The sequence below is a fragment of the Centruroides vittatus genome, unplaced genomic scaffold (assembly GCF_030686945.1).
Source record: "Centruroides vittatus isolate TY-2023 unplaced genomic scaffold, ASM3068694v2 scaffold_946, whole genome shotgun sequence".
NCBI lineage: Eukaryota > Metazoa > Arthropoda > Arachnida > Scorpiones > Buthidae > Centruroides > Centruroides vittatus.
Genome location: NW_027122723.1, coordinates 142,755 through 163,576, shown reverse-complemented (window position 1 = coordinate 163,576; position 20,822 = coordinate 142,755). Strand labels below are relative to the sequence as shown.

General features: G+C 31.5%; 1 protein-coding gene across 1 annotated transcript in view; it reads left to right on the top strand.

Moving 5' to 3' along the window:
- Nucleotides 1-20,822, top strand: part of LOC136990616 (mitochondrial carrier homolog 2-like) — a gene marked incomplete at its 5' end in the record, with an annotated part of 52,598 nt that overhangs the window by 23,963 nt on the left and 7,813 nt on the right. Inside the window, 2 exons of the mRNA XM_067289011.1 lie at nt 4,957-5,008; nt 8,160-8,219. Coding sequence (XP_067145112.1) covers nt 4,957-5,008; nt 8,160-8,219 — 112 coding nt within the window. The remainder of the gene's footprint in view (nt 1-4,956; nt 5,009-8,159; nt 8,220-20,822) is intronic.

The following is a 20,822-nucleotide window of genomic DNA, read 5'->3' as shown; positions in this document are numbered from 1 at the left end:
GTCCGCAGGCAGCAAGAAGTTATGTGGTACAATGCAACTTACAAAAAAGGGTCCTGAAAGTATCCGGACACCTTTTTCCCAAAAAATTATTGCACACAAAATAAAACTGTAATTTATGAACCAATTAATAATTATTATTACATAGTTTGGAAAATTGAAATTAAATCATACATATAATTAAATAAAGCCTACCATACAATTTGCATACAACACTAATTGTATAAGTTAACATAAATATTTTAGATTCAAAGAATGCTTTAATTTAAGCACATGTTTTCATCATCGTAGGACAGCATATACAATTATAAACTTGATGCAATATGTTGATTAATAGAAATAAAATTGAATTCAGTTCCATAAATGATTATTTTTAACACAGACAGTAATTAATGGACTTTGACATTCAAAAATGCAAAATTTATAACGATGACTTCAGAATGAATTTTTATAAGGCTCAAAAATTTCATTTAAGGATGAACTTCAAGTAATGAGCACCAAAAAATATTGTAAAAAGGAAAATTTTCATATTGAAATTATTTTCCCACTTTGGTCATTTTGTCTAACTTCTAAAACACTCCTTTACATTATTTAAGTTAAATTATTTTAACTAAAGTTAACAGGAAAAATTACATACGTTTACAATTTAAATAATTTCATTAAAATAATATATTTTTTTGAAATTATTTAAAATTTTAAAATAACACAAGTTGGGTCTGGGCCGTGATAATTAATACTGGCTTCCTTATGTGCTTAGCCCATCAATAGCCGAGTGGATAAAACACTGGTAATTGGTCACGTGTTTGCATCTCACCAATGGGCTGGTCACAAGGAGTTTTTTGGGTTTTCTTCACAAACCTAACACCTGAATAGAGTCAGTTTCCAGTAGAAAGTCTTCCTGGAAAGCATTCCACCTTGCCAGATTTCCAGGTGTTGCATTTCCTTCTCCCATAAATCTGACCATTCTGAGATACTTAACTGCCTTTCTTATTTGACATCATTGAAAGCATTGTCCGAAAACACTGAAAATTTTTGCACAGTGTGTAGTGCCGAATAGTAGAAATTTTCATGTCCAGGTGGTTGAGATAATTCAGATAGCAGATTCCTCAACAATATATGATCCACACATCCCTTTGGGTCTAGGCAAATATATTGACAGCAAACTATGCAGATTAGGTAAATGGCACATTAAAATTTATTAAACAGGTCTACCAGAAGGTGAAGTTTCAGAAACACTAGGTTAATGCATGTCATTGAGGTATTTTGTACTGTACTTTTAAAGACATGTAATTCTTCCAGTTTTTTCAAAATTTGTATGAAGTTTTTTCAATTTAAATAAAGATGTACTGTTGATAATAAGATTATTAAAACTGTTACAGTGAAATGTTGACTTAATATGTGGGCTGTGTATAATTGAAATGTAAAGAATGCACAAGTGCTATTTATCAATTTTTATTTTTTATTTTCTGATTCTATACCTAAAGACCAAGTTTGTAAGCAGTTCTTTAAATTTCTTTAAATAAGTGCCACTTCATTGTGCCAGTATACCACATATCAAATAAGTTAATTTTAATTTTTACATCAAAATATAAATAAATAAAATATATCGAAGCTACCAAAATTGTCTTCATGTTTAGTCATTAAACAGAGACAATTTTGTGGCTTCGATATATTTTATTTATTTATATTTTGATGTAAATACAGTCAGCCAAAATTTAATTTTAATTTTTACATTTTTTTTACAATTTCAGATTTAATAAGTAAGTCTTATTACACACAAGTCTTACTCTTCTATTGCATTGTAAGATTGTATTTTAAAATCACTCAAAATCAGACTTTATAAATTGTAATCACTTTCTTTACTTTTTATATTTTCTTTAATTTATACAGTTATTACAGACATTTACTTCTTTTACTGATAGTGCAGATTAATTTTAAAAACTAATATTGATTGTTTATGTGAAGAGTTATAAAATGCAACTGGGAGGAGAGCATTGCAAAATACCATGGGATCAAACTAAGTCCCAAATATAACATGGCAATATCAATTGTCATTTGTAAACTTTAAAACAGCTGTATTAATAATTTAGTATTACGAATTTGAGAGAAAAATCTGTAATAAACTTAATAATCTAACATTGATTAAAATTTTTTGAAATATTTTAACTGTTTCTGAATCCCTCACATATACAGTTTACATTCTCAATTTGAGGACAGATGTTAATGATCTGATAAAAAAAATGATAACAAAGTGCAAGAAATGATAAATAATTTTAATTTAAATGGTGGTATTTTTTATTTTAATAATTTTGATTGTGTAACAAAATAATTTCTGATCTTTTTCCAGGTTAATATTTTATAAAGTTTAGAAAATTTATTAAGAGATAAATTTAATAAACATGTGCATGGATTTGTTAATGGATAAATAATGTCACTTTATTTTTTTCAAAGCCACACAGAGTTGTGGTTGTGGATTAATAATAGGATAAACTGCTTTAATTTAATAAAACATTTTATTTTTAAATTTAATTATTTAGCGAGTATAAAAATTATGTAATTGTTAATTAGAAAAAATAACTAACAAAAAAGTGAAAGAAGCAATAACATATTTATGTAGTAAGTCATATGCTGTTTTATTTCATCAATTTGTTTAACTGTAAGGGATGTGAGGGTCAGGGTATTTGTACAGAGTTGATCAGGGAGACATGAAATTTAAAACAAAAATTTGAATAGTAATCCTCTATATACAATATACCAGAATTTGTATAATGGGTCACTCTGCAAAATTTAAAAATTCACCAGATTTGAATTTTTTTCGCCACTTCAAATTATTTATCGCCACCAGTTTTACTAACTAATTAATGCAGGTGCTGGTAGCCCTATCAGTTTGGCATCTGAAAAGCAAGAGTAACTTCTTAAACTGTAACTTGCAACGAGAGGACCAGACATTCAGGTCTCCGATTCGAACGGATCTTTGGTGAGCACGTAGCCTTAAACCAGTGGTTCCCAACCGGTGTTCCGTAAGCACCTCCCAAGTGTTTCGCAGATTTAGTCACAAATCGTATTCGAGCCGCCGAATATCAAAAAATTAAAATCATAAAATTTTCATAAACTTAAATATATATACTGTACGACTCGTACTTATGGAGTGTACTACTGTTTCGAATAAGATAAAGGCAATGATAAAAACTGAATGAAATATGTAAAAAACATCAGGTACAAGTTTCCCATTAAAGTTATTTAGGTATATTTTTTCCTGTCTTAGAATTAGCATTAATAATATGAGTAGAGATTTTGAATTATAACTGCTCAATTCTAATAAAATAACTGATGACAAGCTTATGTATTTCATATTAACTTAAGTAAGTGTTCCGCTAAAGAAAATTGCTCACAAAAGTGTTCTGTATCCTAGAAAAGGTTGGGAACCACTGCCTTAAACACAAGCAACTCCTTGTCCAAATAATAGGACCTGCTTGAGAAGCGGGTCCTATTATTTGGTTGATGAACTGTTTGTGTTTGGGGCTATGTGCTCACCAAGTTTTGTTTGAATCAGAGTCCCGAATAGCCTTCCCCTTGCTAGCAATAGGAACCATTTCTGAATAATTTTTTAATGAATAATTCCAAACAACACATTTGATTACAATGTTTAAACAGTATTTTGCAGGTTCTGTCATGTCAAAATTTTTGTTTTAGTATACTGAAAAAAGATCAAAGTGAAAAAAGTCATTCCAAAAAATTCTCCAAAATTTCTGTCAGTTGATAAAAAATCCCCACTCTGGAAACACCGAAGAGTGCAAACTGCCTTCGGTTCTCAGGCTAATATCACATAAGCACGAAAATTCATGGACAGAAAGGCAGTGATCAGACAAGTGCTATTTTTCATAGAGCACATTAGTAATCAATTTCACTTCACATGTGTGTATGTGTCAATGTGGATTTCATAGATTGCAATGTGCTGATTTTTTTTACTTACAGAAATATTTAAAACCAAAAAAAAAAAAAACTGATGTAGCCAGTATTGGATATGTCCTTTTGATCATAACCATGGACGAGAAATCATACTCATCTGACATTAACCTGAATGTCACTTCTTACTTTTCTGCCAGAACTTGCCACATGATGTCACGAAATTGCTAGGTGTATGATGCAAGGGACTCCTATTTTGCACGGGGCTCAACATTTTGCTGTTTTTCCCGACGTTTGATTTGTGATTCAATTTCATGCTGAATGTCGAAACAAGCAGACTAGGGTTTTTATTGCCACTTGCAATCGCCAGTATTATATTTTTATTGCCACTTTAATAAAAATATCACCAAGTTCCGATTTTGGCGACCCCTACATATTATATTAATATAATTCATCTACAAGTAATATCATTTGCAACATTAGTGTGTAATAGAAATAAGAAATGCCAGCTGTTTAAAATACTATATTGGGAGCAAATAATAATTAAATAATTAGTATTTAACATTTAAAACACTAGTTAACACTGATGATAATAGCATTTTATCAACTGTATATTGAAGTTGTTGTTATGAAAAGTGTGTGTGTAAAAATGCCCATTTGCTTTATAATGATGGTAAGTGAATTCTAACTACAATAAAGTTTCATAAGTACTTAAACTTGTGTTTTGGGATCTGCTCATTTTGATAACATTAAATAACTAATAACACTATCCCTGATTATAATGAGTGAAGTCTACTGTATTTGAATTATTTCTTTAATACTATATTTTTAGAATTTTTAATTACATTGATGAACCGATTAAAATAGGAATGAAAAATATTGTATTAAAAAGTATTAGTAGTTGTGATAAAATAAGAAAAAAGTCTAATACTAAAATATTTATTATTTCTTCTAAAGATTTTTATTATTTTTTAATAAATTTTTCAATTTTTACTGAATAATTTAAATATGTTTTGTCTTATTAAAATCTTACTTTTATTTATTTTTTTACAGTTATAACAATCAGAAAAGTTGCACAGTTTGTAGGAAGAGAAGAAAAATATGTGTATGTTACTTCTGTACATATCTATATTTATACTTATTAAGATAAATATTATTATTAAAAATAAATTATTTAAATTACTCTATATATACGTGGTACGATCCAAAAGTTCAGGGAATGCAGTAATCTATGACAACAAAAGCATGTATTTGAAGTTACAGCGTATGAAATGGATTCTACCAAACCACCTCTACGTGTTCAGGTTAATTTCACCCATGTCATGTGATTAAACCGCGAGCGCTGCTGTTTTTTTCTGGAGATAGTTACCTTTGTTCTGCGACGTAATCAAAGTGGAGTTTCAAGAACAACCTCTAACATTTTGACTTCACTGTGACCTTTCACCGTAGAATCACCGTGCACCTTTCTTAGCAATTTTAAAATCTCCGTAGGTGTTTTACCTAAATGCTGACAAAATTTAATGTTGGAGGTTGTTCTTGAAACTCCACTTTGATTACGTCGCAGAACAAAGGTAACTATCTCCAGAAAAAAAACAGCAGCGCTCGCGGTTTAATCACATGACATGGGTGAAATTAACCTGAACACGTAGAGGTGGTTTGGTAGAATCCATTTCATACGCTGTAACTTCAAATACATGCTTTTGTTGTCATAGATTACTGCATTCCCCGTACTTTTGGATCATACCACATATATAATAAACATTAAATACTCAGTTTAAAACTGTCATGACAGTTTTTTCCATAACAAAAATACAAAAATAACATAGAAATGGCAGTGCAAAGTATTGGTAAATTATCATAAAATTTTTGTGTTGAATAGTCTGTATTGGGAACAAAATCCTTGGGACAATTGAGCCAAAGCAATCAAGACCTGAGGATATGTGAAATGTGGGAGAATAGGTCGTCCCCTAAGGGGGTTGAGCAAGGCGAGTAGGGTTTGGGTGAATTGTTTGCCCCATGGAATGTACTGAAACAAATATGTGGCTGCACTGCTTATCTACATATTCTATTATTATTTACAATTCCACTGATTTATTAATAATAAATCTAAAAATTTTTTTCAAAAAATTTTTGATTGTGACTGCACTTATAAACATTTGAATAAAATATTCAAAAATGAATGGGTACAACTGGTAAATATAGGAAGAAGTTGGCAAAGCCTATGGGGTGAGCATGCAGGAGGGAGGCAAAGCTCCCTAGTTTTGTAATAAAAATTCAAAGCTAACCTTAGAATAACAGATAAAACTGTTCTTATGTGTTTATCTCGAATTCAAAATATACATTTCCTACTTTTACTATTGATCAAGTGCCCATTAAATATGGGCACTTGATCAATAGTAAAAATAGGAAATGCAACTCTGAACAATGTAGGTGTTGACAACAAACTTTCTTTGGCATCTTATAATATTTTTGTAGGACAATCTCTTCTAAAACTGTCCTATGTTCTCTCTTTTTTTTTCAGTTTGTCATTGACTGTTGTCTCTCAGTATGAACTACAGCTTCTCCATTTCAACTAGAAAAAGTATTAAAGGAACTTGATAAATTATATCTTATTAATAATTTCTATATAATAATAATAATAATAATAATAATTAATTTTTATAACTGTGCCACCTCCAGAGGGATATTTTAAACTTTTTATATTTGGAGGCATTTATTCTGAAGAGGAACTATTAAACAGGTTGAAAATGTTTAATTAAATACTTATGTATACAATTGACTGATAAATATTATTAATCAAATGATTTGCTGGGTTCACATTGTCCTACAATAAGGCTAATTAATAATATCTTTTTAATTAATTAACCTTATTGTAAACTAATATAAATCTGACACATCATTTCTTCAGTAATTAAATAGTCAAGCCCAATTAATACAAAATTGAAGGGACTTCAAAATTGGCATTTTGTATTATCAAGGTTTGTATTAAGCAAACTTTACAAAAAAAATCAGTAATCCTACTATCAAATGGCAAAGGGTAAGTTTTATCCCAGTTTTTTCACTCTTATTTGGATATGTTTAAAAAAGTTAAGTACAATAAATTTGTGTGTTGCTCCAAAATGCACATTATTGAGATACATAGATTTAAAGATAGAATTACTGGTTCTTTCCAGCATTGGTTTGAGTTGGTAGAATGACAAAGCTACATTTTTTTTACTTTTTCACCTGTGAGCACTAAGAGCCTTTTTTTCAATTCCATTGTGTGTTCTGTCAGCCTCACACTGAGAATGGCTGGGTGGTGTGGAACAGGGAAACTGACATTTCTGGGGAAGACCCTATGTGAAATATTCCTGAGGTTTATAACCTACCTGTGTTTGTTCCTTGGTATCTGAGAGTGGTAGGCTGATATATAAACCACCTTGTTCATTTGGCTGGCTGATTAAAGCTACCAGATATAACATGCTGATTTAGCACCCAAATTGAATTCAGCATCTGGAATTGCATAAAATTTTACTGATTTAAAAATAACTTACTGATGTTGTATTGACAATAGTGTTGGTGTGTAAGTATTGTGGCCAATGTTAAAGTAAAAAAACTTTCTCTTGTCGTGATGTGACTTTTGCATTACTACTTTGGCCTCTGTGGCTTCAAGGAAGTCAGAAGCAGTGTGTTTTATATTAAAAGACATATTATAATTGTTATTGAATTCATGTGACCACAACATGCTTCATATTACATATTAACTGAACTCATTAATATCAAAATGCCTATCCTTGTCCATGGAACTGCAAGTCCACTTCATGTTAATGTGGACTTTACAAACTGATAGCATAATATTGGGGTTTGGCTGTACTTTTCATTGGATAAAGACACTGAGTTTTTTCAGATTGCTATTTTACAAGTATATTTCAAATTCAAAACAAATAATTAGAAAATTCAATAGAGTCTCTCTGTATTGAATTTTCAAAATTATTTAAATTTAAAATAATTTTTAATTGTTAATAATTTTACAGAATGACAATACCACTGCCTACATTTAAACAAATTTTGATAGTAATCAATTAATATTACCATAATATAGCCTTTTTATCAAATGTAAGCTTAAATCATTGGACAGTCTGGTAATTTAAGTGTATGTTAAAAAAAAATTAATTTGTTTATGGGTTGTGAATATCATTTATTATTTTCTAATGAAGGCTGTTTTATTTTAATTTTACATTATTTATTTTATTAATAAACATGAATTTACATTTCAGAACTATTCATGGATCTTTCATTGAAATATATAAAGAAGAAGGAATAAAGGGATTTTTTGTGTAAGTGCAAAATTCTTTTGCTAAATTTTTTATGTAAACAAAAAATAAATTGTTTTAAGTTGTATCTAATCTATGTTATAAAGAAACTCAAAAGGGTTAAATTAGTCAGGATATGTATTTGAATTAAGTGCTTTTTGGGGTTTTCATTTTTATCTTTGGATCCACAACATTTGATATTCTGACAGTTCAAACAGAATAACTGTTTGTACATAACTTTTTGAATCTAATTGACCAACATTGAAAATTTAAACATTTCTTTAACAAATGAACAGATATTATAAAATTAATTAACATTATTTGTGGTATATACAAATATTATAACAAACATGGAAATAGTGACTATAAGACAACCAGCAATATGACATGATTAAAATGAGAAAGAATTGATACCAAAGGAGGGACAAAGTGGCATTAATTTCTTCCCAATTCCCAACAAAATGGATGACAGAATGGACTACATAGACAGCATATAGTGCACACTAGGGTGTCTGAGCATAAAGACAATCTCAAACGAGGGAAATTCTCCACAGAACTTCATGAAAAAGAAATCAACTCTTCAGTGAAAGGATACCAAGATTCTAATAAAAAATACAAGTTACAGTAGAGTCTTTGTTAACTGGAATTCAAGTAACTAGCAAAAAAACTCAAAGAAATAATACTTCAAATAAAAATGAAAATAAAATCAATTTCCTGCAAAAATATAAGTTTAAATTTGGAATGTTGTGCCATATGTAAGCCCACACAAACACTACATGTTTGATTCCCACGCCAACAGATTCACTGTGTGTAAGCATATCTGTTGGTTGGAATCTATTGTTGTTCAGATTTTTTTCTCATTCAACCTGTTTGTATTTATTTGTCTCAATTTGCTTTTAATTACTGTATTTCAATGTTAATATCAAGTCAATACAGAGTTTTTGGTATGGTGCAGTTTGGGTATAGTATTAGTTAAGCATATTTTTAAAAATAACTCTCAAGCAGCCAAAAACTATTTATCTGGCATCTACCGATTCCAATGGATGACAGTTAATTTAGAGTCTACTGTGTTTGCCACTTGGAACAGCTGAAGAGTCTACCATCATTACTACCAAACTTCCAATTCTGAAGGAAAGAAGAGAAGAAAAGAAGCTAGATTTTTGGGTATAACTTATTTCTTTGCTATGGTTACAATCCTGCCCACAAAAACTCCAGATAAAGCTTCTTTCCATTTATATTGTAGAAACTTCACAGATAGATATTTGTGAAAGTCTATTTGTATATCTGTCATAAAATAATATCTGTGCATACTATTTAATTATCTACTACTCTTCCACTACTACTAATCTATTATTGAATTATTTTATTTACTGTTATTTTATTATTATTTTTAGGTTTTTTATCATTTATTATGATTTCTTATTTGCTTTTTATTTTTGTTTCTTAGTTTATGCACAGATATTATTTTATGTTTATTATAATTTTGTATACACTTCAACTATTGTTAATGTTTTAAAGAAATGTTTGAATTTGTAATATTGATTGGTTAGATTCAAAAAGTTATGTATGAATTGTCAGAACATCCAATGGTGATCTGAATATGGGATTAAAAATCATGAAAAGCATTTAATCTGAACAAATATCCTGACTCCTTTAATTTTTTCAAGTTTTTTTTCTAATATTTATATCCATGGAGCTGTCTTCCAGTTTTGAGTTTTGACTTCTACAGTGAATTCATGAAACAACTCTACAAAAACCTGATACATTATATTACTACAGTCAACCATTGAGTGCCTTATATGGGAGTTTACAGGACAAGGGTGCTTGGTGCATCCCCAGCTGGCATTGTAGTAACTGACGATGGTTATAGCATAATGTTATATATACTGGAAGACGAGATTGGGCCGGAGGTCCGGGTAGAATAATTGGCAATGTATCTGCGTGGCAAGTGGGAGTTGTGGGTTTGAGTCTTACTCGGGGCCGATTCTTTTCTTCCAGTTTAATCTAAATTATTTAATTAAAATTAAAATTATTAAATTTATTACGAGATGGTACCTAATGCCTCCCTCTAGTGTCAAATTGTTTGGTAATTTATTTTTATTATTATTATAGCTGTTATATAGCCCAATGACAGGCATTTCAAGAGTTGGTTTTAGTAATATAGTGAATTCTTCTTTAATTATATATATAAAAAAAATAATTAGACAGGCATTGCAATTTCTTCTGAAAAATTTAATCCATTCTGTTCACATGAATGTAATTAAATCTCACAAAAATAAATTTAAGTGATACATTTATTTATGATGGCTTTTTGTCCGTTGTCTTATTTTGTATGTTTTATGCTAGCACACTTTTCCCAAAGATGGACTTATCACACTGGATTAAACATGGAATGTGACCTTGAGGCATGCAATTTTCTTCTATATTTATTTTTTGATATGTATTTCGGACATAACAGGTCCCTCTTCAGTCCTAATACATAGATCCTTGTTTTAGAAGTTTTAGGCATATGCATATGCATACACATCATTAATTTTATAATGAAAACTTCTCAACATAGATACATATATACGACAAAAGTCCACCAAATGAGTACATTTTAACCAGGACCCACAAACTTGAAAAGGAAAATTTGTACTATTCAATACAACCTCCAGAGAATTGATGAAACCATATTGCAGTATAATTATACTCTAATAGAATTTACTAACAACATTCCTCTTACACATCTGTATTGTTTTTATCTTTGGGTATGTTTACTTTTGGCTCACATATGTGTTTATTTTTTCTCCCCCTACTTGTTAGGAAGCTCAAGATTTATGCATTTGTGAACCTGTATTTTTATTTATTCTTTTATTATTTACTTTTATAATTTCTAAATGTTCAAATAATTTTCTTTTTAAACATATTTTCTTTGCTTTTTTTTTGAACTTTAGTATTTTCTTTTATCACCTTGCATCCATTTTAGTTACAGTGTTCATCATCTAAATATGTAGGGAAAGTATGATTGGCTGCACTCAGTGGTATAGCCAATGACGGATATGGTATAGCCAATGACGGAGTGATATATGATCACTCTGTCAGTATAGAGATATTTTTTTTTGTACGGTGACCTTATGTACTGACACGTGCCTGTGCTCACTTCTTTGTTACAGTTTAGTATAGTGCTACATAGTTTTTCTCTCTGGATATAATTTTTGTAGTTAATAAACAACAGGAACATGTGTGTCAGCCTTCCAGTATTTCTGGAATCCCACTCTGCCTGCTGTCTTGATTAATTCTTTCCTCAGCTAGTTGTTGATCTAAGAGGATGGTATGGCTGTGTTAGCATAGTTTTCAGTTCTATTGGGTGATTTCTTTGTTAAGAAGTCCACTCTGTCATTCTAGATATTGTTGGAACATCCTTTTACCCAGAAGAAATGAATACTGAGGAGGTCCTGAATTTGTAGTATTATTTTGACAGTCATTGATAATAGGGAGCTTTAGGTTCATTTTCCTCAATTGATGGAGTGTGACCTGACAATCCAAAATTATATTTATTATATCCTGCCCATTAGGGCCTTACAGTGGGAGTGAACAAATTCCAGGGCCTTCAAGATAGCTAGTGGCTTGGCATGCTTGATGATGCAGTGGCCATGGAGTTTGTAAGTGCTTTGATTAAATATTATATTCCTATCATTTGTTACCACAAAGGTGCATCTCACTCCATTATTAGACTTAGATCAGTCTATATGTATATGTGTGTGTATATATATGTATCTATGTCTGCATATTGAAGCCTTTGAATTCATTGTTGGACTCCATGTGGAATTTGGAGCAGATGTAGATGGCTGGGTGAGTGCCTTGGGGATTCAAATTACAATCTAAACCAACTCCATCTTCTCGACCATCTTAGTGACATGGGCAGGGAGTGTGTTAGTTGAGAGTAGATTCTTAATAATGGTTGCTATTTCTGGCTTGTCTTTAGTTAAGATGTAATGTCTTTTCTTTAATGAAGATATCAATTGGAATTAGCTTGGTAATTGTGAACAGGTTGTTTGATGATGATGTCCTATAACTTTCGGCAGTGACTATCTCTGCCAGACACTGTATGGGCCGTAGTTTCCTTTTAATATGTAGTTTTTTTTTTACTGCATATCCCCAGATCTCACAGCTGTATGTGATGTCTTGAGCAATAGCATCCAGTGTAGAAAATTTTACTAGCCCTTGTTTTGTATTCAGTCCACATTTGTTTTTGGATATGGGCTTGAGAGTGTGACAAGATTTAATGGTCTTATCATAAATGTGTTGGATATGCTTGGTTCATGTCAGCTTTTGGTCCAGAATAAGGCCCAGGTACTTGATTGTGTTATGAATTTGAACTTTGGTATCTTTAATCCGTATAGATGGCTTCTTGGCCAATGGATTGGCTCTGGGAAAAAAATCCTTTGCATTTGTTGAGGTTAATGATAAGCTTGTTGTCTGATCAGTTAGATAGATTGTCTAACAGCTGGTTTATGTACTGTACTTTTGGAGTATTTCCTGATTACTGTGAGATAATAGCAATAAGGTGACATCTGCATATCTTTGTATGATGAGTTTTAAGTCCTTTGGCATCATTTCAGTAATCTTGAAACTCCATATATGGTTCCAGAGATATGGATCAGCTTTTGATCTCTGTGGGCACTCTGTGGTAATTGGTTGCTCGTGAAAAGTCTTGCTATTGTGGGAGATCCTGTCTCTCCTCCCTGACAGATAGCTCTTTAGGAAGTAAAAGATGCTCTTCAGGCAATTAGATTTTAAGATTTTAGCTTGAATGGCCAGCATCAGGCATGGTCAAATGCACCTTCAAAATCTATTGAGACCAACAGGGTGTGTGCTGGTCATTCCTTTTTGCTCTTTTAATGTATCCTGTAATATTGGCGAGTGTGTCCATTGTACTTTTCCTTTTTTGGAACCCATATTGATACGCATTGAATATGCAGTTTTTCTGGAAATGGTGGATTATCCTGTTGATGACCAGAGCATCCAGCACTTTTTCAATGATGGGCAGGAGGGAGATGGGTTTTCAGCCATCAGTAGTCTAAGTCAACTTTTCCAGATATTTATTAAGGAGCTTAATGGAGGCAGTTTTCCACATGTTGGGGAAATATCCCCATCTCAAAGCATTTGTAAATTGTGTAAAAGGTACACTGCTGGCCAAAAGTTTTTAGAATGTATATTTCAATAACAAGTTATTTTATAAAGTTGATTTTTTTGGGTTTTGAGTTAATTTATTATTATAAGTAAGTCATCAGAATTTCAAAGTGAAATGTGTTGAATTTAATAATCCAGTTTTTAAAAAAAATCAAATGGACAAAAGGTTTTAGAACAGTTTTACTTCCCTAAAGATACAGAAAATTATGCATACTAAATTAACAATTAATAACTTGTTGCACTGCTTTTTTTCTCTACAACATTTAACAATCTAGAAGGAATTGATTTATACATATAAACAATAATATTTGCAAACAACATACAGTGTGCTCAGCAGAAAATAATACGAAAAACAAAACAAGCACCTGATCATTCGCTGAGAGATATTTATTCTTAACAGAAACGTTTTCAATCCAATCAATGGATCATCATCAGGCGAAATTCGAACATTACAAAAATAGAACAACAAGTTCAAAATACAAAAATATATAACGGCTAACCAAAACGTAACTAACAGCACAATATCATTTCTAAATATCAACAAATTAATAAAAATGCTGCTAAAATTAAAAATAAAATATTAATATATAACAAACAAAAAGTGTATACAAAATATTAATACCTCTGCCTTAAAAAACAGATAAATAACACTAAATAATACCACTGCTTAATAAGCTGTACAGAGTTTTTCATTAAACTGTACATATTAATAAAGCTACTGCTCTTATTAGAAGTTTATAACTGCATACTTCCATGCGGAAGGAAGCCCCTCGGCATCTCTTGCGTTGATGCAATTCCCTTTAAGCTTGCTTTTATAGATTTCTAATTTCTCGGCCGTTCTTGCCAAGGTCGGGGAGTGGATTTGTTTCAGTATATCTGCTTCATTCCATCTTACTACTGAGCCTTCCGCTTGTGCCATTTGTGACAATACTGTGGCATTAGAACCTTTTCTAACATCATATCTGTGCTCTTTTATCCTAACTCCTAGATTTCTGGTGGTAACCCCGACATAATCTTTACTTATTCCTAACACCTGATTCTCGTATGGAATTCTATAAACGCCGGACCTATCCTCTTTCTTAATTAACCCTTTATCATTTCTAAGAATACTGTACAGATTCGGAGCGCTTTTTAAGATAATCTTTGTATCCTTATGATATCGCACACATAAAGGATACAAAGATTATCTTAAAAAGAGCTCCGAATCTGTACAGTATTCTTAGAAATGATAAAGGGTTAATTAAGAAAGAGGATAGGTCCGGCGTTTATAGAATTCCATACGAGAATCAGGTGTTAGGAATAAGTAAAGATTATGTCGGGGTTACCACCAGAAATCTAGGAGTTAGGATAAAAGAGCACAGATATGATGTTAGAAAAGGTTCTAATGCCACAGTATTGTCACAAATGGCACAAGCGGAAGGCTCAGTAGTAAGATGGAATGAAGCAGATATACTGAAACAAATCCACTCCCCGACCTTGGCAAGAACGGCCGAGAAATTAGAAATCTATAAAAGCAAGCTTAAAGGGAATTGCATCAACGCAAGAGATGCCGAGGGGCTTCCTTCCGCATGGAAGTATGCAGTTATAAACTTCTAATAAGAGCAGTAGCTTTATTAATATGTACAGTTTAATGAAAAACTCTGTACAGCTTATTAAGCAGTGGTATTATTTAGTGTTATTTATCTGTTTTTTAAGGCAGAGGTATTAATATTTTGTATACACTTTTTGTTTGTTATATATTAATATTTTATTTTTAATTTTAGCAGCATTTTTATTAATTTGTTGATATTTAGAAATGATATTGTGCTGTTAGTTACGTTTTGGTTAGCCGTTATATATTTTTGTATTTTGAACTTGTTGTTCTATTTTTGTAATGTTCGAATTTCGCCTGATGATGATCCATTGATTGGATTGAAAACGTTTCTGTTAAGAATAAATATCTCTCAGCGAATGATCAGGTGCTTGTTTTGTTTTTCGTAATAATATTTGCATCAAAATATACTGGGCAGGGTTCCAAGTGGCCCAATGTACTGGTGCCCTTGCAATTGTGTATTACATTGCTATAGTTTGGGACTCTATTGGCCCTTCAAATTCGATTAATTTTTCTTTTTTTATTCCTAAACTTAATACATATTATGTCTAATAACGCATTAGCACAGTTGAGATTTTGTAAACACGTTTTGTGCTTTACATATACTTCAGTGTGTGCATCATTTACAGATTTCCTTTGAGATAATGATTTTATCATGCAATTTATCGTTGCGATTTTATTTAATATTGGAAGTAAAAGTAAATTTTGTTGTTTAACTTCACATGAATAAGAGAAACTGCAACATACAGATGTTTCCATTTTATATGGAAACTACTGTTTAAACACTTTACATTTCTCAATAGTTAGGCTGCCCGGCGAAGTGCTTTAAATAGCCGTTATTTTTATATAACAGATATTTAATTTTTATATTATTTAGTTTTTACACTGTAGTGCATTGGTTTCTGTGCTTTATACTACAATGACATCGTAAAAGCAATGCGGTGACGAAATGATGACGTTATCTATGTTAAGTTTATGTTTACGTCACGACCATAAAGGCGTCATTTATGTTTATGAATGAATATAATTCATATTGTGTTATTACATCAAGATCGAAGTTCGTTTCCTATTCGAAATTGCATCAAGTTTGTTTATAAGCATGAAATTAAACCATAACACTGAAATATCTCTATGGGGCAACTCCGTGAACTTTAACCTATCGACCCGGAAGTTTTCCGAGCACCTCACTGCTAACGAGAAAAGCTTAATTTTAAAATATGAGCTTTCTAGATCCGGTAGTTTTTATTTTTCCGGCTCTGTTATATAATAAAACATAAAAAGATTTTTAATTAATAAAATATTGTAACAGCAGTGTCACATTCGCAGTTTTAAACGTTGCCTAGAAATTTAAGAAACTCGTTGTTAGATTTTTTCTTTATGAGCGTCTGGAATGCCAGAAGAAGGGAAAAAAAGAAAGAAAATACAGCCTTTTTGGCGAGTCCTACATATTTCGGTTGCTTATATTTCGGCAATCTATTTACAAAAAATTATAATATAAAAATATAGCACGCTATCTAAAATAACAATTATCTTTAGAACGAGGTATTCGAAATTACTTTAGGTCTTTGGGGGTGGAGAAATCGATCTCCGAAAAACGGAAAATCTGATCTATAGTCACCGACCGAATATATATTTAGTAGCATATAACTTATATAGTCGGTTGGTAACTTTCTACTAGGCGCGGAGTCACTGTCGTTGACTCTCGATATATATTAACTTAAATACTCGTATATATAATTTCACTAATCTAAACTTATCCAAATAACCCCACACAATAATTAGTAATAATAACCCTGTTTTCAGTTTAATATTTATATATCATTCGACGAAGGATGACTTTCCTTATACGTAAAGACCTGATTGATTATAATGATCAGTTAATCCAATAAGATGTCAAAATTCTGTTTTGTCCATTTACGTGTTGGGTAGAAAATATTGTTTGGGCGGTTTATTACGTTACTGTCTTTTAATTTGAAGTGAACGTTTAAAAATGAACAAATAAATAAATTCGTCGTCTTTAGTTACGATGTTGTTAGCAAAAAAGTGGAAAGTAACGATGTTTTGTGCAAACCTGACTAAAGATTGTATCACGTATCAAGCAGTCATCTTATGCGTGTTTATATTCGCTGTCAGAATTCATTTTGTAGTGTTATAATTAACGTGACAATTGACTGGTGTCGTGTTTTCGCCTGTTTTACTGGAAAGAAATGACCTTGAAAATCTCATCTTCCATTGGACAGTATAGTTTGGATTAGCGAGAGCACTCTATACATTAGAAATAAATACTTGTAGATAACGTTTCCACTGATACAGCAGAAAATTTTATGCCATTTGATTGTTATTGTTTGAGATAAATGGATCTCTAAGTAGCATTTTATTTCATTTTATAGCCTATCAATTATTTACATTAATTATAAATTCAATCTACTTGTTGTTTTTAAAAAAGTAATACTAGGTGTATTAATTTTGTATATTTATATTAAATAAATACTGTATTACATTAATTAAAACAAGCGGGAATTTGTAATTAGTGTTTTTGGGGTAATCTTAATGACGTACTTATTTTATTTTTCTTATGCAGCTTTTAGGCAATGGATTTGTCTTCTGATTTAGAAACTAATCTTATTTTGAGAGTATATAATTTTAATATCAAAAATAACTTAATTAAAAGAAAATAAAATTATCTTACGTTATATTTAATACTTTAGCTTGTACTATTACAAAATTATTGAGAACCATGTGCTTTTGTATAAGTATCAAATATCCACGAATAATCTAGCTTATAGCGGAAGATCACCATATCAACAAAAACTTTGGTTTATTGAATGGGATTTGTTTGAATCACCGTGTTATTTTTATAGAATTGTCAGGTACAGTACATTTGAAATGTTTATTGGAATATATTCAAAATTCTAAGTATACAAAAACATTTTTAATATCATAAAATTCTACGGACTGTAAAAAACGTTACTATATTTACTTAAAGTTTAATGATGATGATATCATTCTCAATTAAAATTATCCAGAATTATTGCAGTTTAAAAATAAGATAATATACAAGGCGTAATAAAAGTCCGTACCAATATTTTAGGAATAAATTCTCGGGTCAAAAGTAAGCTTAAAATTCCTTACAAACATTTCTGAAACTTACTTTGTTTTCGAGATGTGGTCTGCAAAAGGTCGTTATTGATATCGGAAACTAATTTTAAACTTCTCACCAACAGGACACTACCGTTTTCTTTCCACTTTTGCGTTACCAACACTTAGAAACTGAAGCTTTATTTTAAATGATGGTTTTTTAATACATGAAAATCGAACTTGTTTTAGTATAAGTATTGAGCTTCAGTTCTTCTTATAAGAAGTAAACGTCCCTGTCCTTAGAAGGCATTTATGGCAGTTCTTGTAGATTATTCTGTTACCATTAATTTTGTAATAAAAGGAAAATTTATTCAAAGTGAATTTAATCAGAAAACTTGATTTCTGTGAAATCATCTCGATTAACACACGTGGGAAGATGCGCCACTGTCGAGACAGCATTTATCCCTTTTGGTGGATCCTGATTGGTTTTGTGAGCTAATTTTCACATTTTTTGCTTGAGGGGCAAATTTGTTTGTGTTTTCAACTTGAAAGCTTGAATCAGTTGTCTCGCCATGAAAGCATTCTTCAACGGCTTTACCGGCACGCTCACTACTTTTGGGTTTGTAGCGGCAGTCAGAAGACTTGTGATTTCGACGACCGCGATATTCGCATTTCGATCCACTTGGATTCGTTTTCTCGAATTTGAATGGAGTTTTTCGTTTTGGATTCCTACGACCATCTTTGTTTTTGAATTTTTTTTTTCTTTTCGGCATACATGGCATTGGGTACTGCGTTGGTCTTTTTGCCTTTTCGTGATTCGTATTCTTCGAGGATCTTTATCTTATGGGCATCTGGATTTGGCAGATTGTCGCGTGATTCAATTGCACAAAGTGTTCATAGGATGGCGGAAGGCTATATAATAACATTATGGCGAGAAGGTCGTCGTTGATATTAACATTTAGATCTTGAAGCTTATCGACAGCATCAAAGAATTTGTTGAGGTGGTCTCTGGCGTCATCGGATTCATCCATCTTATGCAGTATGAGCTGTCTGAGGAGTGTGGCTTTGCGCGCAGGACCTTTAGATTAGTAAATGGATTCCAATTTGTTCCAAATTTCCAAAGCAATCTTACATCCCTTGACTTGTTTTAGTTCACTAGAACTGATTGTGAGAATTAAGTCAGCTTGGGTCCACGTCTTCGTCCCATGTGGCTGCTTTTTCATCATCGTCGATGGGTCGTGGGTAGGTCCCATTCATATATTTCCATGTTCCATTTTTAACTAAGATAGCTTTTGCTTGGATTTTCCACGTGTCATAGTTATCCTTCTTTAAAGGTTCGATTTTGATCATGATCGTCATTATTAAATATTATTGTTAGTGACCGGATGATAAGAACCACAACTATTATAATCAGAAAATCGTCGTATCGTTTCAAATTCAGTATCGGGTTACAGTATCTGTGTACTAATAATTTCACACTAAAAATGAGTTCCATTTAAATCCGTTGCCGCGATTTTGTTCGATAGCTTGACCGGAAGTTGACTTCTCGACTATTAAAAAAAGGATTCATACCTTTGCTCTCTGTCGGTTTTCTAAGTTTTGTAGCAATTGGATTTGTGGAGCGTGAGAAATAGCCCCCCCAAAAAAATTCGTGTTGCAGTTTTGTTGATCACACTTCTTCCTTGGGAATTTTCTCTTAATCCTCTTCAGAAGGCTCCTCCTGGGTCCATAACCTGTTGTAATAAATGCAGGGTGTGGCAGCGAGTAAAGTAAAAAGGAAACTGCTTAGTTAGAACAGAGAGTTTAATCTACGCTGTATAGAGTACATATACCAAAAAACGAAAGGAGATAAGGTACAAAGTACAAGAATCTTATATAAACAAAAGTCTAGACGTCACCTGGAATCTAGGAGAGAGTGACGATACTCTCACCAACACTGTATTGTACTGTACGTTACGTAAAAAACAATTCCTTCTTAATTCTTAATACAATATTTTTATCTATTTTTATCTATTTTATCTATATTTTTATCTATTAATATTTCAATCATTGAAATTTCGGCTTGCCTGCTCCTTTGAAATCTGTTCCTGCTCAGAGTTTACCTTTAATTTATTTAAAACACGATTTACTGTTTAAAGAACCCCTAATGATTTTTATGCAAATGTTTTTATATAAACATTTGTAAATATTCTATGTGAATTTTACACAAATATTAATTGAACTATTATACAAACTGCGACATTGAAGAATTTAAACGGCACGAACGGTAGAAAAATATACTGAAAATAACTCTCTACGGTAATTTATTTATATGCCGAAAATTTTCCTTTGTACTAGTTTGTAAAATCATTAGGGGGACCTCGCCTACCGCGGCTCACTACTCCGCTAGCTTGGCACACTTTGTTCCTAACATAGACTATTCGTATGAAAAGTTTCGTGGCGATTCATCTTTTCTCGGCGCCGCGGTTTCTATGTTTTTACTTTTTATTTTTATTTTCGTGAGCATTTCATTATTTTTATTTTTATGCAGAGCGCAGTTTAAGAAAGAATACGAAGAGCTTCTTATGACATATACGTCATTATATTTTAATACGATACAGAAAACATTACAAAACGAAGAACACTAAACAAATCAAAAATAGACACGGAAATCTTTATTTAAACCCTTTTTCGGCGCAGTTTTAGTTTTCTACCCCGCGGAGTCGGGTTTCGTTTTCTTAGAAAATACCTAGTATCAAATACTACCTTATATTGTATCCCATAATATTGATACTTAGTATATA